This window comes from Odocoileus virginianus, chromosome 33 (genome assembly GCF_023699985.2).
Source record: "Odocoileus virginianus isolate 20LAN1187 ecotype Illinois chromosome 33, Ovbor_1.2, whole genome shotgun sequence".
Classification (NCBI taxonomy): domain Eukaryota; kingdom Metazoa; phylum Chordata; class Mammalia; order Artiodactyla; family Cervidae; genus Odocoileus; species Odocoileus virginianus.
Window position 1 is genome coordinate 14,032,251 of NC_069706.1, and position 24,668 is coordinate 14,056,918.

The 24,668-nt window shown below is 47.4% G+C and overlaps 1 protein-coding gene across 1 annotated transcript in view; it reads left to right on the forward strand.

Moving 5' to 3' along the window:
* LOC110121656 (BOS complex subunit NOMO1) overlaps positions 1-24,668 on the forward strand; it is a 54,639-nt gene that overhangs the window by 8,022 nt on the left and 21,949 nt on the right. The window contains exons 4-16 of the mRNA XM_070460914.1: positions 331-431; positions 1,024-1,130; positions 3,454-3,526; positions 5,622-5,774; positions 7,323-7,460; positions 7,791-7,880; positions 10,505-10,610; positions 10,794-10,944; positions 15,541-15,715; positions 17,097-17,238; positions 18,440-18,571; positions 19,821-19,957; positions 21,445-21,532. Of these exons, the coding sequence (XP_070317015.1) occupies positions 331-431; positions 1,024-1,130; positions 3,454-3,526; positions 5,622-5,774; positions 7,323-7,460; positions 7,791-7,880; positions 10,505-10,610; positions 10,794-10,944; positions 15,541-15,715; positions 17,097-17,238; positions 18,440-18,571; positions 19,821-19,957; positions 21,445-21,532 (1,593 nt within the window). The remainder of the gene's footprint in view (positions 1-330; positions 432-1,023; positions 1,131-3,453; positions 3,527-5,621; positions 5,775-7,322; positions 7,461-7,790; positions 7,881-10,504; positions 10,611-10,793; positions 10,945-15,540; positions 15,716-17,096; positions 17,239-18,439; positions 18,572-19,820; positions 19,958-21,444; positions 21,533-24,668) is intronic.

A 24,668-nucleotide genomic window follows, 5' to 3' on the forward strand; every position in this document is an offset into this window, starting at 1 on the left:
CTAGCTCAGTGGTTGGTCTCTGGTGGGTGTTCAGTAAATAAAAGTTTCTGGCGCTCACTAGATTTTCCATGGGGCTCTGAGATGCAACTCAGTTGTGAGACTGTTGTAAACGTATCTTATACTCTCAACCCTGGTTCCCTCTGGGGTGGGGGCGGGAGACTTTTCCCTCCTCCTCCTCCCTTTGGATTTCCAGCCACGTGAGTGGCTCAGAAATGAATACAGTGAAAGTTAAGCAGTGCAATATGTTTTACGTGACAGTTTATCCTGTCCCCAAAGTCAACTTGCTTTTGTGTCCTGTCCCCCACCCCCGGCCCCCCTGTCATTGCGCAGAGCCGACCACCGTGGAGCTGTACGTGGATGGTGTCAGCGACATCTGCACGAAGGGCGGGGACATCAACTTCGTGTTCACAGGCTTCTCCGTGAATGGAAAGGTCTGGCGTTTGTCACGTTTGCTCTGTAGTACAGACTCAGTCTCCTCTTACCTTTAAAAAAGCGAGAATGTTGGAACTGGGGGCTTTGAGGCCATAAGGGATGCACAGATAAGCTTCAGGAGGGCCTGGGAGCTCGATGAAACTGTAAGTAAAATGTGGCGGGTGTTCTTGGGGGCTGGGTCTAGGTTGCTGGTCATTCCTTTGTCCAAGTATAGACAGCAGGATGGCCTTTTAGAGAGATAGGGTCTCAGGGGCCAGTCTCCCCATCCCAGCTGCAGTGCCGCAGCTGAGATGCCCCTGTTTCTCGCCCACCTTGTCTTCATGGTGGGTTTATTCTCCTTGCCCTTTACCCTGAGAGGGAGCAGCCAAGCACACAATGGAGTCAGTGGGACCAAGTGTCATTTCACTGTTGCCGTTCCTTCTCCCTGTCTCCTTGCTTCCCCAGGAAGGGGAGCCATGATCTCTACCATCTTTTCCAAGGAATCCTGACTCAGAGAAGGTCGTAGGCTGTAGGCGCAGGCTGGGCAGTGCTGCTAAGGGGAGAATGTGCCCACTGGGCGAGTCCTAAGCTCCTCCTCCTTCTCCATGGCAGGTTCTCAGCAAAGGGCAGCCCCTGGGCCCCGCAGGAGTTCAGGTGTCATTGCGAAACACAGGCACCGAAGCGAAGATCCAGTCCACAGTCACACAGCCTGGCGGAAAGTGAGTTAACGCTTGTGCCGCCCTTCCCCGCAGCTAGAGTTGGACCCTGGTGCAGGGGGGTGGAGCTCTGGATTGAGGGAGACCTGGGTTCAGACCCTGATTCAGCCCCTTACCTTCAGACAGGTTCATATCCCACAGGGCCTCAAGTTCCTTACCTGTAAAGTGGAAGTCTTTTGACCCGTATCTTAGCGGTGATGAGATGATTAAAAATGAGATTAAATAAAGCACCCGCTGCGGGACTAGGCCTTCATTTACTGGCTGGGACTGACTCTGGTTCCCAGGTGGCTCAGTGGTAAGGAACCTACCTGCTAATGCAGGAAATGTGGATTTGATCCCTGGTTCAGGAAGATCCCCTGGAATCGGAAATGGCAGCCCACTTCAGTATTTTTGCCTGGAAAATTCCATGGGCAGAGGAGCCTGGTGGGCTCTAGTCCATGAGGTCACAAAAGAATTGAACACAGCTGAGCCTGGTGTGATGTGTCACTGGATCTGGAGCCCAACAGCTGGGTTTGAATCCTGTTTCTCCCGTTTGCTAGCTCTCTGCCCCAGGGCAAGTTACTTAAGACCTCTATGCTTTGGTTTCTTCATTTATGAATGAGGATAATCATGGAACCTGCCACCTAAGGTTATTGAGAAGATTAAATTATGATATTATTGTTTCAAACTGTCTGGCATAGAATATGCACTTAATAACTTTTAGCTCAATACAGATTAGCTCAATTACGATTTTTAAAAATCATTTTATCACTATTACATCGCAATCATTTTGTAGTTGGAACTGATGACTATTTAATTAACCTTGTTGAGTCAGATTTAAAGCATTTATGTAATGGATTTATATCGTTGCGTTGTAAATGTTAATAGATGTGCCAAGATTAATATCCGAATAGTTCCAGCTGATCATTTTGAAAGCATACAAATCACCATTGACTGCTTCAGTACACAAATCTGACTAAACTGCAAAATAGAAATTTATAATGAGCCTGTCAGTATATCATCCAATTTCTAAATGATGACTGTTGGAATTATATTTCGGTTTTGAAAAACACTTCATGTTGCCTCTCCAGCCCCCTCCTCTGATCTGTGGAAGGGAATGTAGGACTTCATTTGCTCTGGTCTCAGTACTTTGCTGCTGGCCCTGCTGGAGAAAGGGACTTGAGCTTTCCAAACACCCTTCTTGTGCACACACTACACGGAGAGTCATGTGCAGAACTGGGATGCTGTGAACACGAGCTAGAGGCTGAATCTTACCCAGACCGAAATCCAGTGGCAGTATCAACGCCACTGTAGCTGGTGGTTTCCCGGCCCTGTGCATTTATTACAGGCGATATCTGATGTGATAAAATACCACCACAGAAAAAGGAACTGAATTGAAATTGTGGCATTCCTGTCACTGGAATTAGCCCACTTGTGGTCTGGTGCTTTTGCACATCTGAAGGGCTAAATGTGTCAGAATCCTGGAGGCAGTGTTTCCAGCCTCAACTCATCTCACTCTGGTCTTGGTTTGTTCACAGCTGCTAGAACAGTCTTTATCGGCTTCTGGTTTCATCACAGTTGCTTTGCGCAAGAGCCCAGAGTGGCTTCTGTTTGTTCCTGATAACAGATCTTAGTAAACTCTCTGGAGTTGGAATCAAGCTCGTTATCACCTGCCCCCTGACGCTTAGTGTCATCTTGTGTCAGCGTCCGTCTCAGCTCAGCGGGCCTGTCCGCCGATTGTTTGTTTCAGTTTTGTCGTTTAATTTGTTTATGAGTTCCATTAGTTATTTGGTTATGGCTTTTTTAAAAAATATTATTTTTTGTCCTCACCATGTGGCATGTGGGATCTTCCTTCCCTAACCAGGGGTTGAACCCTTGCCACCTGCAGTGGAAGTGTGGTGTCTTAACCTCTGGACCGCCAGAAAAGTCCCTGTCCCCCATTCTTCACACATCTTTCCTCCTTTCCCACTTCTCTTCGTTTAGACACTTCCCCTCTCCTCACCTCTTCATGCCTCTCTGCCGGCACACGCTTGAGTGATCTGTGACTGACCCCTGCTGAACCACAGGGGCTGGTGTTTAGACTAGAATCCCTGGGGGTGGAGGAAGACATCAGCCTGCCTTCTCGTCAGCACACGAGCCCCTTTCCTTGCACGCGGCCAGTGCCCAGTAAGTGCTGTCTGATGAGGATTTGAACAGCGAAGGATTGAATTTCATTTATACTCTTTAACTGGCTCAGGGCAAGTTTGTGGTAACTGGTGCATCATTTTCTTGTGCTTGGAAGAGTAGTCCTAAATTAGAAATATTCAGGTTGCTGGGAGAAAGTGAAGTGGTATTTTTTCTTTCTTAGGTTTGCATTTTTTAAAGTTCTTCCTGGAGATTATGAAATCCTTGCAACTCATCCAACCTGGCCATTGAAAGAGGTGAGCATTTATTTCTGTTATGTTGATGGCCATGCCAACAGTGTGCTGGTTTGGGGACAAATGGAGTGGTTTTCAATTCCGGATATGAAGTTATTTTGTTTTTTCTAGAAATTCATGGAAAAAACAATGATGCTGCTGATTAGTTTGGTGGTGTTTATACAGGAAAACTCCCACACTGTAGCAGATATTGCTTATGTTGGTTTCCGTTTTAGGTAACAACATTGTCTTCCTGCTGTGAAGTTGGTTTGTTATTAACTTATACCTATTTTAAGCTAAATCAACACCAGAGGGACCTGATGAGATTATTTTATTGTTCTTTTTTCTGTCTGTAACAGCAGTACTTACTCTGAATTCTTGTTCTTGTGCCCAAGGAGAGTATGTAAGAATGTTTATTGCAGCTTCGTTTGTAATAGCAGAATGTTGTAAACAGCCTATATGTCCGTGAAGGGGAGAGTGGATTGTGGTTTCACCGCATGATAGAATTCTGTACATCAGCAATAATGAATGAACCAGAGCCACGTGTATCAATATGACTGTACTTAAAAACATAACATTGAAGGGAAAAGGCAAGTTGCTGAAGGACAAGGAAATATGATACCATTTATATAGTGATTAGACACACTTGTGATCATAACCACTTCTGGATACATTCATATGTGTAAAACTATAAAGATGCTGCAAATGAGAATGGCAGTGTGTTCATTATGGTACTGATGTCTGCAGAGGGAGGGAGGAAGGGGTGTGCAAGTCTGCAGGGTTTAGAATTGTATTTCTTCTCTTTTATTCTTTAGCTGGTTGGAGCTTATATAGGTCTTCTTTGGTATAGACCCCTGTATCTTTTTGTTTGACTGAAATAGTTTATAGTAAAAGATTGAAAAAAAGAAGACACTTATTAAATGTGGTTCTGTAAATAACTGAAAAAACAATTTGAAATAACACCTAAAGGACATTTCAAAAGGTTAGTTTTTATATTGGTTTTGAGGCTATGTTTCATTCTTGCTAAAGAAGCATCAGTATTTCAGTTTTTACTCTGTTTTTTTTTTAATTTTTTTTCATTTATTTTTATTAGTTGAAGGCTAATTACTTTACAATATTGTAGTGGTTTTGGCCATACATTGACATGAATCAGCCATGGATTTACATGTGTTCCCCATCCTGATCCCCCCTCCCGCCTCCCTCCCCATCCCATCCCTCTGGGTCTTCCCAGTGCACCAGCCCTGAGCACTTGTTTCATGCATCCAACCTGGGCTGGTGATCTGTTTCACCCTTGATAGTATACTTGTTTCAATGCTATTCTCTCAGAACATCCCACCCTTGCCTTCTTCCACTACTCTGTGAGTTTTATGCATTTATAAGTGATGATATAATTTCACACCTTGATGTGTCTGTATACTGTTTATGGTCTGGTTCTTTGGATTTTTCTCTTCTGGTCAACATTTAAAAATGTTTTACCTGAAACTCAGTAGCTTACATGTTATAAATAGAATACGTTTTAAGATTTGCATTGTTCGTTAGTTGTATGCATAAAGAATTTGAGTTTATTCATGTAAAATTGTGTTTTAAAGTAAAGCAGGCTATTAAAAGTCAGGAAAATGGTTGCCCTTTGGGGGAGCAGTATCAGGAAAGGAGCAAGAGGAGGCTTCTGAGGACCCAGTATCTGTTCTGTGTCTGAGTGCTGGATGCGTGGTGTGTTTGGGAAAATAACTGTTCCTATGTGAATTGTACTTTAATGAAGAGGTTAAAAATACATGGATGCATACCATTCAACATAGAAAAAAGCATGTTCATTAAAAAAGATTGGAACATACAGAAGAGCGTAAAGGAGTGGAAATGGAAAATTTGGAAGGTGGAAAAGTGTAAAAGAAATAAAATGCCACCATCTAGATGAAAATATCATTTCCATTTTGCCACTTTTCCCTGCCCTTCATCTTGCCCACTAAAAATAGTTGTGATTATGCTACACATTCATATGCAATTTTATATCATTTCTTTTGTTGCTTTTCTCCGAGTTAATATTTTAGTGTAAGCACGTCCTCCTGTTGTTAAATGCTTTGTGAGCGTCTGTTCTTTTGGAAGTTAAAGTCTTCTTTTGTAGGCGAGCACCACTGTGCGCGTGACCAACTCCAATGCCAATGCCGCGGGTCCCCTCATAGTGGCCGGCTACAATGTGTCTGGCTCTGTCCGCAGCGATGGGGAACCCATGAAAGGGGTGAAGTTTCTTCTCTTCTCTTCTTTAGTGGCCAAAGAGGTAAGCAAAGAGGAGTGAAGAACAAGAGAGATTTTGGGCAGAGGGTGGAGGAGATGGGAGATCACAGACTAAGAAATTTAGGTCAGTCACAGACATGGAAAACAAATTTCGGGTTACCCAAGGGGAAAGCTGGGTGGGGGAGGGATAGATTAGGAGCTTGACATTAACATATACACACTGCTGTACATACAATAGATAAACATCAAGATCATACTGTATAGCACAGAGGTGCATGTGTATTCAGTCGTGTCTAACTCTTTGCAAGTCCATGGACTGTAGCCCACCAGACTCCCCTGTCTGTGGGGTTTTTCAGGCAAGAATATTGGAGTGGGTTGCCATGTCTTCCTTCAGGGGATAGCACGGGGAACTATATCCAGTATCTTGTAATAAACTGTAATTGTGCTGCTGGAGAGGACTCTTGAAAGTCCTTTGGACTGCAAGGAGATCAAACCAGTCAATCCTAAAGGAAATAAACCTTGAATATTCACTGGAAGGACTGATGCTGAAGTTGAAGCTCCAGTACTTTGGCCCCCTGATGCAAAGAGCCAATTCACTGGAAAAGACCCTGATGCTGGGAAAGGTTGAGGGCAGGAGGAGAAGGGGGGACCACAGAGGATGAGATGGCTGGATGGCATCACTGACAATGGCCATGAGTTTGCGCAAACTCTGGGAGATGGTGGAGGACAGGGAAACCTGGTGTGCTGCAGTCCATGGGGTCACAGAGTCAGACTTGTCATAGTGACTGAACAACAATAAGCTGTAATGGAGAAGAATCTGAAAAAGGATGTATATATGTGTAACTGCATCACTTTGCTGTATACCGGGATGTAACATTGTAAACCAACCATACTTCAATTAAATACAAAAATGCAGGTCAAAGTTGATGGATAGTCTTACCATCTAAGAACCTGTGTCTCTCTCTTGACTCACAAGAAATTGAATGTCTGCACTGGGAGGCAGTGGAATTCAGTGGAAAGTGCCCAGGCTTTGAAATGAAACAGACCCAGCTTCAGACAGATCCCAGCTCTGCCTCTGAGCAGCTGTGTGAACTTGGGCCAGTTTGTTTTCTCCAACTGGATGATGGTGATCCATGGTAGGGGAGGGCAGTCAGGTGATTTTAGGCTGTACTGTTTTTAACTTTGCAAATGAAAAGTGAAGTGTTAGTCACTCAGTCATGTCCAAGCCTTTGCAACTGCATGGACTGTAGCCCATCAGGCTTTCCTGTCCATGGGATTCTCCAGGTAACAATACTGGAGTGGATTATCACTTCCTTCTCCAGGGGATCCTCCCGACCCAGGGATCGAACCCGGGTCTCCTACATTACAGGCAGATTCTTTACCATCTGAGCCCCCTGGGAAGCCCTTAACTTTGCAAACTTGTAAAGATTTTTACATTGTGCCCTGTCCTTTACTGCTTCCTAGAGGAAATGTTTCAGAAATATTTTGTGAGGTAAAACTTATGCAAGTTTTTTGAAAGGTGGCTATCTGATAATCATCAGAACGTGGAAGTGGAAAAGGAAGTCATTTTGGCGTTTTCCTCCTGACGTAGGATGTCCTGGGCTGCAACCTCTCCCCGGTGCCCGGGTTCCAGACCCAGGACGAGAGTCTGGAGTACCTGTGCCATGCGATCTCCAGAGAAGACGGCTCCTTCTCCTTCTTTTCCCTGCCGAGTGGGGGCTATACTGTGGTGAGCAAAGCTGACTTCCCTTCTGTTTATGTTTGGGAGTCCTACGACAGGAGGTATCAGTGCCCTTGGGATATCAAAGGACCGGATGGTTGGCCTGCAGTTGCACAAACATTTTATTTAGCAGTGACTTAAGGTGTGACTCTGTCCCCTCAGTAACAGCTGCAGAAAGCATAAGTCTTTTCTCTTTTAAATGTGAAACCGGTATGACTAATAGTGTCTCTTTGCCCACTTTGAACCCCTGGTTATTTGTGGGCTGCTGGCTTTGACTGTTAATATTGATGGTTGAATCATGTTCATGGCTCTTGGTAATTAACAGGCTTTTCCTTCCAGATTCCTTTCTATAGGGGAGAGAGGATTACCTTTGACGTTGCTCCTTCCAGACTTGACTTTACCGTGGAACACGACAGCCTGAAAATTGAGGTAAGGATTCCCTGCCTTCTGGAGGGATAGGTGTTGGAGTTCCCATTCCTGGGCACAGGTGTGGCAAATGTGTTAAAAAACAATATTTATCTAAAAGTGCTGTTGGAAAAAACAGAATCTTATACTTTCTTCTGACATCCACGAAATCCTTCACATCGCTCACATAACATCTGTATCTTGGTGAATTGGAGTCCTGGTTCTGTCTACTTCATTCAGTGAGATATGTTCACTGAGTGTCAGTGACATTTTCAGGTACTCTTCTAGTGATGGGCTGATTGGCGTAATTGAAAGAGGCAAAAATTCCTATTCTTGTGTAATTCATGTTCTAATGGCAGAAAGAGACAATATAGTTATAAATAAGTAAATCAGAAAGTATATGAGAAGGTCATGTGTTCTTTAGAAACAAAGCAAGAAGGAGATTGTACAGTTTCAAGGTCAGGTGGGGGTTGAGGTCTCCTTGGTTGTACTTGTGAAGGCCTCACGGGGAGGTGACTTTTGAGTAACGGCCTGAAGGGGAAGAGGCGGTGAAGTGTACTTACATCTGTGGGAAGAGTGTGTAAGACGGGGGCGTGGCAGGTGCAAGAGTCCTGAAGTGTGGCTGGGAGGCGTGGGGATCCCCCAGAGGCCAGGGTGGCTGGCACGGAGGGAGTGAGGAAGGGAGGAGGAGAGGGGGTCAGAGCGGTGACGGGCAGGTCGTGCAGGCCCTGCCGGGCTTTCTGGGCGACAGCTGGCACCACTGAAAGGTTCTGAGCAGAAGCAGGTGTGCCTGCCTGGCTGCCACGTTGAGAAGAGTCTGCCAGGGGCAAGGTGGAAGCGGGGTACCAGCCTGGAGGCTGTGGCAGGAGACCAGGTGAACTGACAGAGCCTGGGCCATATGGGGTGACCGGTGAGGTGATGGGTAGGGTGAGAGGTGGCCCAACAAACTCCTTAGACTTAAAACAGATGGTGAACGTGTTTTTCATCACATTTCTATCTTTAATTACAGAGGTAGAAAATGGTTACTATAGAAAATGCTCTAGGTCAATCCCCAAAGAAAACAGCAGCCTTTTATAAGTGGACCACCTAGTGTTACAGTTATTGAAAAAATTAGCTTTTAATCGTTTTCTTTTACATTAGAAAGGACTACATTCAAGTAGCTTAAGCGGGTGGAAGCTAGCTTTTAGGTCACATGCTCAGCGGGGTTCTGACTCTGCCTTTTAAAATCCACTAAAGCATTTGACTGTTCCGCTGTGCGCTGGAGTGGGGGTGCTGTGCGCTGGAGTGGGGGTCGGAGGGTAAAGGTCAAGCCCTTGGTGCTTCAAGGGACTCGCCAAGGAGGATGGGGGCAGATGAATGGGGAAACACATTTCTCGATTGCAAACCAAAGTTTTAAACAGACATGAATGGAATTTCAGGAGGCAATCTATAGGCTAAATAATGTAGGACCGCTGAGTCTGTATTTCTAACACATGATTTAGTGCCAGGTACATGGCGGGTGCCTAATAAAGATGACTGTTAAGCGAATAGGTGATTTAATAAGTGGGTTAACCACGTCGTTTTAGACAAAGAGCCATCTGACTAAAGAGGAAGCCGTTTTCTTAAAGCTCTCAAGTGCAGTCACATGTATGCATTCCATCCATTCATTCAGGAGTCATTTATTGAGTGCCTACTGTGTACCAGGTGACTAAGACAGAAGAGGTCCCCGTTTTCATGGAGCCCACGTTCTAGTGGGATGTAGACAAACTAGGAAGAAATCAAACAAGGACATTGGAAAGTTACTGGCTATTGGGAAGGTTTTTGCTGAAGCCTCTAAAGTAGATTAGTGTGATTGTCAAGTGCATGGTGGGGCAAGAGGCAGGGGCTCCCAAGAGAGGGTAGTCAGGGAGGGCGTCTCGGAGGTGGTGATGGTTTGAGCGGAACCTGAAGGATGAGATGGGGCAGCCCATCTCCCATCTTCTCCAGGTGCGGTAGGAGATCCAGGCTGAGGGAGCAGCTGGTATGAAAGCCCCACATGGTGAAGGCAAGAGGGAATCGCAGATCAGGGTGGCTGAAGCCCAGCGACTGCAGAGGGGCGGGTGCTGCCCCTCACAGGCAGGGAGGGTGCAGACACAGACCGACCTGAGAACGTGGGGTGAGGGGATGTGCAGCAGTGGAGGCCGAGCGAGGGGGTGTAGGCGGACTTAGGACTCGAATCCCGGTGTGGCGGGAAAGCAGAAGGGCCCGAGAGCCCTTGCAGAGGTGGAATCCACGGGACTGTGATGCTGGCGGGTGGGCAGCGGGGAGCACGGCGATCCTGGGTCTAGGCTGGGAGACTACGGGGTGGCCTGGCCCCCCGGAAACAGCGTCTGGAGGGGAGAGGGCACGGAGGGGGGCTCTCACAGGTCTGACTCAGTGGTCTGTGGGGAAGTCCGTCTCTCGAGCGTTTTCATTCAGTTATTTGACAAATAGCCATTTTTGGGAAATCTAAGGAAGAAGACAGACGTGGGAATCGGGATTGCCGGTGGGTGAGTTGGGAGGGAGCCGGGCTGTCCCGGGGGACCAGGAGGAGCCAGCGTGGGCCTGCGTGCTGAGCGGTGGCACGAGGAGGCTGGGGGGGCTTCCTTAGCTCAGGTACACGACAGCTTCTCCCTGTTCCTCATCTTCAGCCGGTGTTCCACGTCATGGGATTCTCTGTCACTGGGCGGGTCTTGAATGGACCGGAAGGCGAAGGTGTCCCGGATGCGGTGGTCACCCTGAACAACCAGATCAAAGGTGGGCAGACACGCTAGGCCCAGGCCTGATTGCCGGGGCTGGGTCTTGCTACAGGGGGAAATGGAAAGGAAACAAAATCTTAAGGACTCTGTGAAAACAAGCCAGCTTTCGGCATCCCCGTGTAGATGAGGGACATGCAGCTGTTTTCGGCTCATCCTTTGTTGGCATATTTTTGTTCTACAGTCAAAACAAAAGCTGATGGCTCATTCCGCCTGGAGAACATAACCACTGGGACGTACACTATCCACGCCCAGAAGGAGCACCTGTACTTTGAAACCGTCACAATCAAAATCGCACCCAACACGCCTCAGCTGGCTGACATCATCGCCACGGGGTAAGGGGATTGTGGGGGTCGCCACAGGGTAAGGGGATCTTGGGGGGGCCGGGGCTTATGTTGGAAGTCAGCAGAGAACAGAGCATCTTCAACCTGACCATGTGTTTCTGCCATGGAGTCTCATCCAGTCTCCAGCACCTGTGGAGACTCAGCTGGCTTCTTTAGAAAGATCAGAGCTAAATGTTATAAACTGAAAATCATCTTTGCTTCCCGAAAATCATCTTGCTTCAAAATTAAAGTGAGTTTATGACAGAAGAGGATCTGTCGTGCCTGACTTCACATCTGTGGGGCCTTCCTTGGCTTAATTGGAAGGTAGTGTAGTTGGTTGAGAACGTTGGTTGTTAAGATGCTTCTGATCATGGTCACAGTTCTTCCTGTTTTGTTGTGCTTAGCGTGAGTTGTGAGGGAACATGCTGTGGTTGAATTCCTATATTTCATCACACAGTGACCACGTTTAGTGCAGAGAACCCTCGCCTTGGGGTAGAGTCTGGGTCTTTCTTATCTGCATGTTCCCTAGAGAGTGGAGGTGGGGGGAGGCTGCCATCTTTTCCTTGGCAGTAGGCGCTCACTAAACAGTTACTTGGTGGCTCAGTTGGTAAAGAATCTGCCTGCACTGCAGGAGAGACCCGGGTTCGGTCCCCAGGTTGGGAAGATCCCCTGGAGAAGGGAATGACCACCCACTCTGGTATTCTTGCCTGGAGAATCCCATGGACAGAGGACCCTGGCGGGCTATGGGGTGGGACAGGGTCTGCGTGGAGAGTGGCCTCTCAGAGCAGCGTGGTGTGGATGAGGGGGCACAGCGCCTGGTTTTGCTGGAGTGGAAAGTGCTGAGCGGACGGAGGGAGCAGGTGTCACAGGGCCTCTTCATGCCCCATTGGAAGCAGGGGGCTTTTTCCATCAGGTAGAAAAGTCAAAAGGCCAGTGAACAGTTGTAAGCATGGAGGTAACATGGTTAGACTTTTGTCTTCAGTGAGACACGTTGGTGCTATGGTGGGGAAGGCCTCGAAGGGTCAAGATGAGGGTGCGGGAGGCCTGAAAGCGGAGTTGACGAGGACCTGTCTGATGGAGAGATGTCTCGGGGTGCCCAGTCTGAGAGGGAGAGGAGCCAGGCAGGGCTGAGGCGTCAGTTGTGACCACGGGGTCCGCAGGCCCACTAGGTGGCACTCTTCACCAGGTGCTGAGATGGATTGTGAATCTGGAAGACTTGGCGGCAGAACCTGGAAAGTGTAGGAGCAGGTAGAAGTGGATCTGTGGACCGGAAATAGAATGTCAGCCCTCGAGGGGCGGCCTCAGGAGAGCCTGAGGCGGGGGCTTTAGATGTGATCTCCTGCCGGTCACGGGAGTCTGGGAGCTGAGCCCTAAAGACATGCTTTACTGGCCTGGTCACTGAGGAGGTTTTCTCTAGGCAGGTGGGGGCTCTGGGTCAGGGACTCAGCGAGGAAGCAGACCCCCGAGGAACCTCAGGAAGTGATCCTGGATTTCAGTTCTCCCTTTTTCACGAGCAGTTCTGAGCGGCGGCTCTGGGGGAGACCCCGAGGTGAATGCTGGGCGTGTACAGTGAGCCAGACTAACTTTGCAAAGTCAGGGCTGTGGGCTTTCCGGGAGGCAGACTTAAGGCAAGGAACCAGTGATCGTAAGGTACAGTGGGTGTGCCGGGCGCCTGGGGACCCCAGGGGACTTCCTTCAGGGTGGGGGCTGTGGAGGCGAGATCTTCGGGCGGGCTGAGAGGTAGCCGAGTGGACGACTTTGCAGGTAGAGGGGGTCAGCGTGTTGCAGGAGGGGGGCCCTCCTGGAAGGGAGCTCTGGGCAGAGGGGTGGGGGGACAGGCAGCGTGGGTGAGGGTGTCGGTGAGGCCTTGTGGCCATCTCGTGGGGTGGGCTTTTCCCCAGGTGAGTGGAGACTGTGGATGGGTTTTTAGCCACGGAGCTGTGAGTCAGGGTGCTTTGGGAGGATTTTCTTTTCTTCTCCTGACTGCTGTGTGGGGAATAAATGTGTAGGGGGGAAGCCAGAGTAAACTGGAGGGAGTAAATAGGAGGTGCTGGAGGAGGTTTCTGGAGGAGATGGTGACCGGTGGGACCTGAGACCGGGTTCTGGGTCTAGGGAAGGAGTGGGTGAGTTTGATGGGTGATAGGCCTGGGCCTCAGAGCCCAGGTTTCCTGTTTCAGGCATTTGGGTAGATGGAGGAGGTACCATTCCCCATTCATGGAGGTAGGGAAACATAGTTTGATTTTACATTTATTCTTTGCAATGGAATTTTGAGTCAAAGAGAAACAGCATTCAGTGAATATCTTTGGAAAAGCTGATCATTTTCCTTTTGGTCCATATAAGCACGTTTGTCTTTTAATTCATTGATATTACTTTTTCTTTTATTCCCTTTTAAAACGTTATTTATTTGAAAAAGAAAAAAAAACTGAGTTAAATGACAGAATGTAGCTGTCTCATTCGGCACCAGAATTACTAATTTTCTCTCCATAAATGTATTAAATTCTGATGAAAGATTTTTTTTTTTCAGAGTTTAAACTTTTTATTTTGTTTTGGGGTATAGCCCATTACCAATGTTGTCTGATGAAAGAATTTATTGACACAAATTGATTTTTAAGGGCTTCAATGTAACAAACACTCTCCTACCAGCTTTTTAGTTCTTTTTCTAAACTAATGTGTATTTGAGGTTTAGTGTAATTGGTCACTTCTCTTTCATGGAGAATTTGAGTAAAACAGGTTAAAGTAACATAACAGTAACCATAACAGGTCATATGGTTAAAGTATTAAAACTTAGGCAAAGGAGTCCAACTTTTTTTTTTTTAATTTATTTTTTTCCATTTATTTTCATTAAGGAGTCCAACTTGTAATGAATAAGGGGACTTCCCCTCCTGAAAAAGACACAAATGAAGAGAGTATGGAAGACTTGAGAACAATGCTTTCAGAATTCCCTTCCTGTCGATTTTCTCTGAAAGCACACAGTGGGGAACCAAAAAAAAGGGCAAACCTTTGCATCCAGATCAGGGCTTGGCACACTTTTTTTCCGTCAAAGACCAGAGAATAAATATTTTAGACTTCATGGGGCCCATACAGTCTTTGTGACGAAGCCCACCATAGACAATTCATAAATGAATGGGCCTGGCCATGTTCCAGGAAAACTTTATGTGTACACACTATAATGATATACTTTTTATATGTCATGAGAGAGTCTTTTGATTTTTTTTTTCCCCCTTTTAACCCTTTAAAAGTGTGAAAACCATTCTTAGCTCGTGGTCCCAACCAAAACAGGTGGCTGGTGTGACTTGACCCGTGGGCTGTGGTGTCTTACCCCCTGCTGTCCAGCCTGAACCCTCGTGGCCAGCCTGGTCCCGTCCATCTAGAGCAGTGGTCCCCAACCTTTTAGGCACCAGGGACCTGTTTTTTTTTTTTTTTTTTTTCTTTTTTGAGATCTGTTTTTTGGAAGACAGTTTTTCCATGGTCTAGGGGAAGGTGGGGGCTTCTGTGATGATTCAGGTACTTTATTTATTTACTGTGCACTTTATTTCTTTATGACATCAGCTCCACCTGAGATCATCAGGCAGTGATTAGACCCAGGAGGCTGGAACCTCTGCTCTGGAGAGATGACTGTGCCCTGCACGGCTTCATGGTTCCTTGTGCTGTTTTTTCTTTGCAGCTGAGTGGGCATGCCGGCATCCAGTGTACCCCCTTATTATCCAGCACTGAATCCAGCATTTTTTATTCTCTTCCTGTCAAAAGTAACAGCTGATTTTTATCTAAAGCAATTCTCTTTAAGATTACAAAATGTAAATTTTAGGCAGTTGAAGAATTGCTTGTGACCTCCAGCTGTGGGACATGATTACAACTGACTGAACATGAAGACGGCCACTCAGTGGACACTGGGCTTTGCTGGTGTTTGTTAGCGGGTGGATGTGCCTTTCATGTGCTTCTGGAAATGTGCTATGTGGTACTTGACACTCTGCTCATTTGCAGTCTCCAGTCTGAGTCGTTACCTTAATAGGGCTTTCCAATTATAAGTTGCTTCTGTAGCTCCAACTCCTAAGGAGTTCAATTTTAGCTCTGCATTTCTTTAAACTTAATTACCTTTCCTATTCAGATCTCTCAGATTGCTTTTCTCTGTGCGTTATGTATACTCACAGGCGAGGGAGCCGTCTTTGATAACCCTGCCTTGTTTTGCCGCCTGGGTAATACCGCACTTCCTCAGGCAGCTCACAGGTCTCGCTTTTAAGGACTTGTCCACATTCTCAGTTCGTGGCTGCTCCACCGCCAACGACCCAATTACCTGAAACATTTTTATCATCTACAAATTGTCTGAAAACCGCTTCTGCAGTGGGGAAGGGCCAGCTGTCACCCAGAACACACAAACAGCCCTGCCCCAGGCCCGCCCTCTGCCTTTCCATGTGCAGAAAGTGCTCCAGTCTTCTTTCTAATGATTGCTTGTGAAATTGGAGTCGTTGGGGCTGTATTCCTGTCTCTTCGTTAAGATCACACTAGTCTCTGGGATGCAGGCTGGAAGCGGGATGCCGAGTCTGGGTTGCCAAGCACCTTTCCTGTGATAATTGAGTTCTCCTGCTGGGCTGAATGGTCCTCTTGTTGCAGGTTCAGTGTCTGTGGCCAGATATCAATCATTCGCTTCCCTGACGCTGTCAAGCAGATGAGTAAATACAAAGTTGTCCTGGCCTCTCAAGACAAGGACAAGTCTTTGGTCACCGTGGAGACGGACGCTCAGGGATCATTCTGCTTTAAAGCAAAACCAGGGACCTACAAAGTTCAGGTACGACGAATTTTGTTCCGTTTAAGATATTTGAAAAACAGACAACAACAACAACGATTTGAAAGGGTTATTTTGAGATGGGATCAGAGAAGGAGCATTTTCATTCCCAGCTTCTTATTTTGAAAACTTGACATTCCTGCGTGTCATAGTCAGTGGAGCAGACAGGCAGCCGGCTTGAGAGGATGCAACAGGTGCTTCCCTTTTCCCGTCCTGATGTTTATTAGGGTTAGTATCAGGCTGCCGGTCACATGTCTGCCTCCTCAGGCTTCTGGTTGCTGTAGAGTATCCACGGGTCCCCAGAAGAGATCAGAGTGAACGCTCTATTAGTGGCAGCTCAGTTACATCCACAGAGCATGGCTTCTGGACCCTGAGGCCAGAATGGAGCTTCCCATTTCCTGCCCTGCTGTAAATTGAAGATGCTGAGCAGGCACCACCTGATTCCCCCATCCATCTCCCTGGTGGAGAAGCCGAGGAGACTGTGGCCTGTGGTCTCACCGCCGGGGTGAAGGCCTGAGCACAGGTGGGGGCAGGAGGCCAGAGGTAAGACAAAAGCAGAGGTCAGCCCACCAGCCCCACACTGGGACCATGTCTTAGTGGGTCTCAGGCTCTAATACATCAAGTCAGCTGCTGCTCCTCCTCCTCCATGGGGAGGAGCAGGGGATGGGCGAGGGGAGGGAGTCAGGGAGGTTCCTTCTAAGGCTTTGCTCTCCTCCAGGCCAGTGGGATCTCCCAACTCTGAGGGGATGGGGTAGGGGCACAGCCTTCCCCCTGCGTCCACGAACAGCATGCTGGGTGGGTGGTCAGCTTCTTTACCAGCCAGCCAGCTTCTTGTGATGATGGCCACATAGACAAGCCTTTGGAGACTCCTTCAGAGGCACAATCAGGAACTTTTCCGAGGAAGGGCAGTTCTGGAATGTGATCTCTCTAGGGATGAAGAAGGTCAGCACCGCCTCCTCTCCCAGCCCCTCTTGTGAGCCTGAGAAATGTGCGCAGAAATGAGGGAAGGTCCACTGTTGGTCATCTACGTGGGTCCACAAGCTCACAGTGCATGTCACAAGTGACCTCATGCCAGAATCAGGTTCTGGATTTAGTGTGGTCTCCACCCAGGATTCACATGATCGATAACAGCTTTGTGTGCCCCGATACACTTTTATGTGCACCCTGACACCGCGGAAGGCTGGTGTTCTATGTCTGATTAGAAATACATTTTCTTCACACGATCAATACGCAGATTTGTTGTGATTATAAATCTATGCCTAGGAATGAACCTTCTCCTTCAGACTCCGTCTAGCCTCATGCCCAGGTGGATGATCTGGTGTCCTGTTGGCCAGGGAGCAGCGACCCTGAGGTAGCTGCTGACGTTGTCCTGTGTGTCCTGCAGGTGATGGTTCCTGAGGCAGAGACCAGGGCGGGGCTGACACTGAAACCCCAGATGCTGCTGCTGGCTGTGACTGATAGGCCTGTGATGGACGTGGCCTTTGTGCAGTTTTTGGCATCGGTTTCTGGGAAAGTCTCTTGTCTGGGTAAGATGTCAGTTGAAAGCAAGAACAGATGAGTTGAAAGAAGCAGGCGGGGAGAAGTGGGGTTTGGGTGGGCTCTTCCTCACTGGGCGGCGGCGAAGGTGGCAACACAAGCTGACCTGGGGAGTGGTGTGTGCGAGGCCGTGGTGTGTGCAGTTCTTTCTGAATAATCGCTGCAATCTCCAGGAACCTTTCTCTTGGAATACTCCTGCTTTGGCTCCCAAAAGAACATGTGGGATTCTTTTTCTGAAAGGAGTTGGGCCCAGGTTTCCATCCCGGCTCTGTCATTTACCAGTATGAGACTGTAAGCATTTACTTGCCCAGCCTCAGTTTTCCTTCAATAAAATGGGAATACTGCTGCTTTCAGAGGGTTTTAATGAGGCTTATATGCGGTCATATCAAGAGGCTGTATAACATAGTGGTTAAGATCGTAGACTCTGGAACCAGATCACATGGGTTTGAACCATTGTTATGTGATGTAGGGTAACTTACTTAACCTCTCTGTGTTTTGAGTCCCTCATCTGTAACGTGGAGATGTTAATAGTACCTGCCTCAAAAGATTATTGTGACTATCAAAGGAGTTAATGTGTGTATGGTAAAGAATCTGCCTGCAATGTGGGAGACCCAGGATTGATCCCTAGGTCAGGAAGATCCCCTGGAGAAGGGCATGGCAACCCCCTCCAGTATTCTTGCCTGGAGAATCCCATGGACAGAGGAGCCTGGTGAGCTACAGTCCATGGATTCGCAAAGAGTCTGACACGACTGAGCAGCTAACACTTTTTCATAGCCATTAGAAGTACCTGGAACACAGCAAGAGCCATCTAAATCTTTGCCATTATTAGTAATATGATGACGATGATAAAGGGCCCAGTTCTATACCTGGTATGAAGTGGGCATTCAAGAAAGTTTCATTGCCTCTCTGACTTTTTCTGGCTCCCATTGATGCCCATAGATATTGTTTCTGCCACTGCAGTAAGTGCTGGGCAGCCTCATTGCTTGCTGCCAGTGCTTACATGGTGGGAGAGGCGGGGGTGTGGGGGAACGTCTTAGAATCAAGTAGGCGCCCGTTAGCTTTGAAGGACCCCTCCTGGTGCTGCCCTGCAGGCGCTAAGCGGTATCAAGCATACACAGAGGTTGAGGGTTCGAACTGGTGCTGTGGTTCCCACGGCCATCGAGTGAGGCCTCCTGCATCTTTTCTCTACAGACACTTGCGGTGACCTGCTGGTGACCCTGCAGTCCCTGAGCCGCCAGGGCGAGAAGCGGAGCCTCCAGCTCTCCGGCAAGGTCAACTCAATGACTTTCATGTTTGACAATGTGCTGCCGGGAAAATACAAGAGTAAGAACTGAAGGCAGCACTTCCTGTCTTTGTAAACTTTCTGAAAACCCGCTCGCTAGCTGCATCCCAACTATACGGCTGTACTTGTTTAACTCTTGTTTGTCCTTTGACCTTGAGTTTGCATTATTTAGCTTGGGCAGTAATGCAGGAGTTGAGGCTTTCTGGACCAACTGCCACCTCATCAGGATGGCCCACACACTTCTCGTGCCATTTTATTTGTACATTCCTGAAAACAGTGTCACATGATCACACTGACGTGTTCTCCTGCTTAGCAGCTGTGTGAGCCTGGCAGCTTACTTGATCTCCCCAGGACTTGGTTTCCCCTCCTGAAGTAGGACCTTCAGAACCTTTCTGCAGTGATGGAATCCGGCTTGTAAAGGCCCGGCACAGTGCCTGGGACGGAGGAGGCACTTTTCCTCGCCTTCCTCAAGAAGCTGCCCATTGCCTCTGTTTTTGCTCTGTCAGAATTCAGCTTGAAGCTGCTGGCTGTAAACAGCTTAGAAAGTAGTAGACTGATTTTTCAGGCAAATTATGCTATCTGTTAATGTCAGGTGTTGGCAAACTGTGGTCTGAGGGTGACTGCCTGTTTTTATGAACAAAGTTTTCCGGAGCACAGCCACGCCCATGTGTGTGTCGTCTGTGGCTGCCTGTGTGCTGCCGAGGCAGAGTTGAATAGTTGAGACCGTGTGGCCTGCAGAGCTGACAATGTTTACTCTCTGGCCCCTTACAGAGCAAGTTTGCCAGTGTCTGAATGTCTTACCTATAGCCTGGTCTTAGGCTCAGTTGGGTTTCTTTGTTAGTGATTTTAATGGCCATTGGTTTCAGTTTTTTTTTTTTCTCCTTTAGCAATTAGTTATTCCCAGCATGGCCAGCTCTCTATATATACCTGCACACACACGTATTTGTTTGTATGTATGTGCATATAGGGGCTTTCCTGGTGGTTCAGTGGTGATGAATTCACCTGCCAAAGCGGGAGACACAGATTTGATCCCTGGGTTGGGAAGATCTCCTGGAAAAGAGCGTGGCAACCCACTCCAGTATTCTTGCCTGGGGAGTCCCATGGACAGAGGGGCCTGGTGGGCCGCAGCCCGTAGGGTCTCAAAAGAGTCGGACACAACTGAGTGACTCGACAATAAGAGCAGCGTGTGTATAAACTTGCTCCCACACTTCGTTAGCGCTGTTTTTCTGGGGGTATTTAGGGAGGTGGTGCGCTCTGCCCACATGGGGGTCCGTGTTTTGTCCTTTGCAGTCAGCATCCTGCATGAAGACTGGTGCTGGAAGAACAAGAGTCTGGAGGTGGAGGTGCTGGAGGACGACGTGCCCGCCGTTGAGTTCAGGCAGACGGGCTACATGCTCCGGTGCTCTCTTTCCCACGCCATCACTCTGGTAAGCCAGCTGCTAAGGAGGCTTCATTTGGAAGGACACTCGCCCTGTGGAAAGCGAGAAGGACTAGTGTGCCAAGAGGATCGTCAGCATAGTCAAGCCAGATTTCCTTTTCTGCCCCTCAGCTCACCCACCTATTATGGAAACACTGTCAGGAAGCATTTTAAGTCCCTTAGGGGAAAGATGCCTTTATTGGGGAGAGTTCCTTGTCCTGGCTCCACGTTAAAACTAACTTTGACTAGTGATTTAGGAAAGCCGTTGATGTAGTGCAGAGCATGTGGGCTTTTTAGGCCTGGCCAAGTTCGAGTAATGTTTGTGAGCCTCCATTTTCTCTTCTGAATTTGAGATCGTAATACTCACTCCCCAGGGTTGCAGTGAGGTATGAGGAAATCTCTTAGGTGTTAGAAGTTTTCCTGTGTACCCTGCTCTTGCTTATGAACAGGTGCGGCTGGGCAGAGCTGGTTGTCCTCGTGCAGCCTCTGTGGCTGGGTTGGCAGTTACCCAGGGGGTTTTAGGAACGGGAGCATCTGTGTCGCCCTCGTAGGTCCGTTCCTGAGCGTCGTGTAATCTCCTGACTTCTGGCAGTGGCAGGTGTCATTGTCCGGTCTCAGGGCAAAACGGGGGCAAATGCCAATTAAGTGGCTGCTTGTGTTTAACACCAGAGCAGTGAGACTGGTCTCTCTAATGCCAGTTGAATGCTCGAACCACTCAACTACCAGTGGTCCCAGACAGCTTTGTTACAGGAAACGGGTTGATTAATATCCGGTTGAGAACAAGCGAGAGACATTCGGGAAACCATTGCTTGATTTCCATTTCTCTTAGACTAAGAATGTACTCCTAATGACAGCCAGCCTTTTACTGACTCCCACCTCACTCCCTTCCCCTCTCCCTCTCATTTACTGGGCCTTGGCACGCCAGCTGCCTTCAGTTCCACACCAAGCTCGGTCCCTTCTCCGGGCCTTTGCACATATTCTCTGCGCGAAATGCTGCGTCTTCTCCACAACTGAGCGTAGTTGCTTTTTCTCATTATTCAGGCTAAAGCCCCAGTGTTACCTGCTCGGGGCGGGGCCTATCTTGAGGCCAAGCTGAACAAGCCTCTGTGGTGGGCGCTGTCTCCTGCTCCCTGTTTATTTCCTGCTAAGCTCAATGACTTCCTAGCTGAAATCTACTGACTTCTCTATTGACTGCATGGATTTTCTGTCTTCCCACATCAGAATGTAAACCATGCTGAAAACAAGAGGCGTGGCAGCAAACAGGGTCTAGCCTAGGGTCTGCCACATAGCAGGTGCTCAGTAAATGTTAGTTGATTGAATGAGAGAGATCACGCTTCTGTTGGAAGTTTTGGAAGACTTTTAATTTTCCCCTGGCATCCAGCTGTTCAAATGATTAATGTGCAAAACAGATGACTGGTTCAGAAACAGAAATCTTATTCATCATCTGGGTGTCTCCATCTTCCCTGGTAAGGCATTGTATTGGCTTTGCTCCCTTAGGAATTTTACCAGGATGGGAATGGACCTGAGAACGTGGGGATTTATAACCTCTCCAAAGGAGTCAACCGATTCTGCCTGTCCAAGCCTGGTGAGTCTGGAAGGATTGATGTCCTCTGAGTGAGGGAAATGGAGAGGCTCTCGAGGGTGTTTTCAGAGGTGTTTTTCCCCATCTCGGTTCAGTTTGCATCAAGCTATCAATTTTGGTTGTGGGTAACACCTCTGGAGGGAGCACTATTTTTACCCGGAGAATTAGAGCTGGGGGTTGGCACATGTTCCCAGGCTCTTGAGTTTGAGTTGGGTCCAGACCACGGGGCCCTTTCACTTCTAAAAATTGAACACTATCAGCCCATGACCTCTCCTGGTGAGTGATCACTCCCACCTTGCTTAAAATCCTTCAGTGGCTTCTTTCTCTCTTTGTTAATCACTTTATTGAGATGCAATTTGCAGACCATAAAATTCACCCACTTAAAATGTACAATGCAGTGATTTTTAGTAAATATACTTAGCCATACAACCATATAATCCAGTTCAGAACATTTTCATTGTTCCAGTGATTCCTTCCTACATGTTTACAGTTCATCTCTATTCCCAGCTTTTGGCAACCACTAATCTATTTTCTGTCTCTGTGAATTTGCCTTGTTTGGACACTTTATATAGTGAGATCGTACAATACTGTTATTTTTTAGGCTCTTTTCAGTTAGCATAATGTTTTTGAAGTTCATTCAGGTCATAGCAGATGTTAATAATTTGTGCCTTTTTATTGGTGAACAGTATTCTGTAGCATGGATGTATCCTTTTTTTTTTTTTTTTTTTTTTTTGTATCCATTCACCAGTTGGTGGGTATTTGAATTGTTTCCAGTTTGGGGCTATTATGAATAATGTTGCTATGAACATTGGTGTACAGGTTTTGTGTGGACATCTGTTGGGGAGATACCTAGGAATGGAATCAAATGATAAATTTATGCTTAATTTTTTCAGAAACTGCCAAAGTATTTTCTGAGAACGCTGTATTTGCCATTTGATATTCCCACCAGCTATGTCTGAGGGTTTCGGTTTTTCTACCTCTTTACCATTATTTGTTACTATCTTTTTGATTTGTAGCATCCTGGTGGTTCTAAAGTAGTTTTATTTTGTGTTTTCCTAATGAATAATTTTGGGACTTCTGTTGGTTCTCAAGATAAAGTACAGTAACCTCCATTAACCCACGGTTTCACATCCCACAGTTTCAGTTACCTCTGGTCGACTGCATTCCAAAAATATTAAATGGGAAATTCCAGAAATAAACAGTTTATACCTTTTAAATTGCATGCCTTCTGAGTAGCATGGTGAAGTCTCTGACTGTCTTGCTCCTGTTCAGCCCTTTAGCACATCTGCATATGTGTTACTCACCTGTTAGTGTAGATAAAAACTTAGTACATAGAGGGTTTGGTACTATCTGTGATTTCAGGCATCCCCTGGGGGTCTTCCCATGTGTACACCACGGATAGGGCACAGTCATGTACAAAACGCTTAATCAGACCTTGAGCTGCTGTGTAACCTAGCTCTACCTGTCACTCTGTTCCAGCCACTGTGTTCTGTGTTTTAATTAGGATGCCTTTGGCTGCAAGTAACAAAATCTGTATGACAACCCCTGACAAGTGGGGTTAATTTGGTTCATTAACAAAGACTAGCGGCAGTACTTCTCTGGTGGTGCAGTGGTTAAGATTCTGCCCTTCCAATGCAGGGGACACGGGTTTGATCCCTGTTTGGGGAACTAAGATCCCGCATGCCATATAGTACGACCGAAAAATGAAAACAAAACAAAACAAAGACTAACAGCTCAGGCGTGGGTTCAGATGGTAGGTGTTAGGGTTGGTGTCTTTGTGATTCTTTTACCCCTTTCCCTTGCTTTTCTTTAAAATAAACTATGCTCTTAATTCTTTTTTTTTTAAATTTTAAAAAAGTGTATTCTGTGCTTGGTCTTTGTTGCTGTGTGGGCTGTTCTTTAGTTGCAGTGAGCAGGCTTATCACTGTGGTGGTTTCTCTTGTTGCTGAGCATGGGCTCTTGGGCCCACAGGCTTCAGTAATTGCAGTTCCTGGGCCCTAAAGCGCTGGCTCAATAGTTGTGGTGCAGTGACTAAACAACAGCAGAACGGGCTTAGTTGCTCCGTGGCATGTGGAATCTTCCTGGACCAGAGTTCAAACCCTTGTCTCCTGCCTTGGCAGGTGGATTCTTTACCATTGAGGCACTGGGGAAACCCCCACTTTTTTTTTTTTTCTTTCTTTGTTTTCAAGGTGCCAACTGTTGCTCCAGAAAACTTACATTTAGGGCAAGAAGGTGAGAGGAGGGGTGGGCAAACATTTTTCACGCCACATCCTCCAGGAAACTTCCCTTATGTGTTATCATCCAGAACCCTGTCTCATGGCCACTTCTAGCTGCAAGGGAGCCTGGGGCAGCTGGATTTGCTGCTGGAGGCTGGCATGCTTTCACCCTGAATGTAAGCAGGAGCTGGTTTGAAGGCAGGAAGGCAGCTGTTAGGGGGGCGGCCAGCAAGCCTGTGGTTCAGGTGTGTGCGCTGCCTCAGTGCCTGCTACCCCTACCCCCACCCCCCTTCACCTAGCCTTGCCGGCCCGCCTGTCACTTCTTGGTTCTGATGTTCCTCCCCAGGGAGGCTAGTGCCCCAGTGTCGCTGGGAGCTCGCTACCTTGTGCCCGCGAGGCCCGGGTCCTCCCCGGACCGCATCCATCACACCTGGTGGCTGTAGAACTCCTCTCTCTCTCTCCGTAGACGGCAGATCCCGTGAAGGCAGGGACTCTGTGTGTTCCCCACTCTGTGTCAACACTTGGCACAACACCTGGCCCGAGTGTTGGCCTGTCAACATTTGTCAAATGAAAGAACAAAGAAAATGAATGAAGAAACCTAATAATTTTTTTTTTTAGGTAACTGCACTGAGGCTTCATCAGTGTGATGAGAACCGCAGAGGTGATTTGAATGAATTTCATGTTGGGTTAGGCAGATGGCCAGAATACTGGTGAAAGATCATTTGGGAGAATCCACTGTTATACTCGGCTCCTTCCTCAAACTGTATTCTTCTGGCAAATGACATCATATGTCCTTAATCTGAGTGTTAGCCTGATTAGCTCATGGAGTGGAAGTGTTTTCTGTAGTTATTTCTTGTTTTTTCTGGGACTTCTCTGCCCCATGCACCTTTTAGGAATATTTATAGGACGGAGTCCAGACTGTG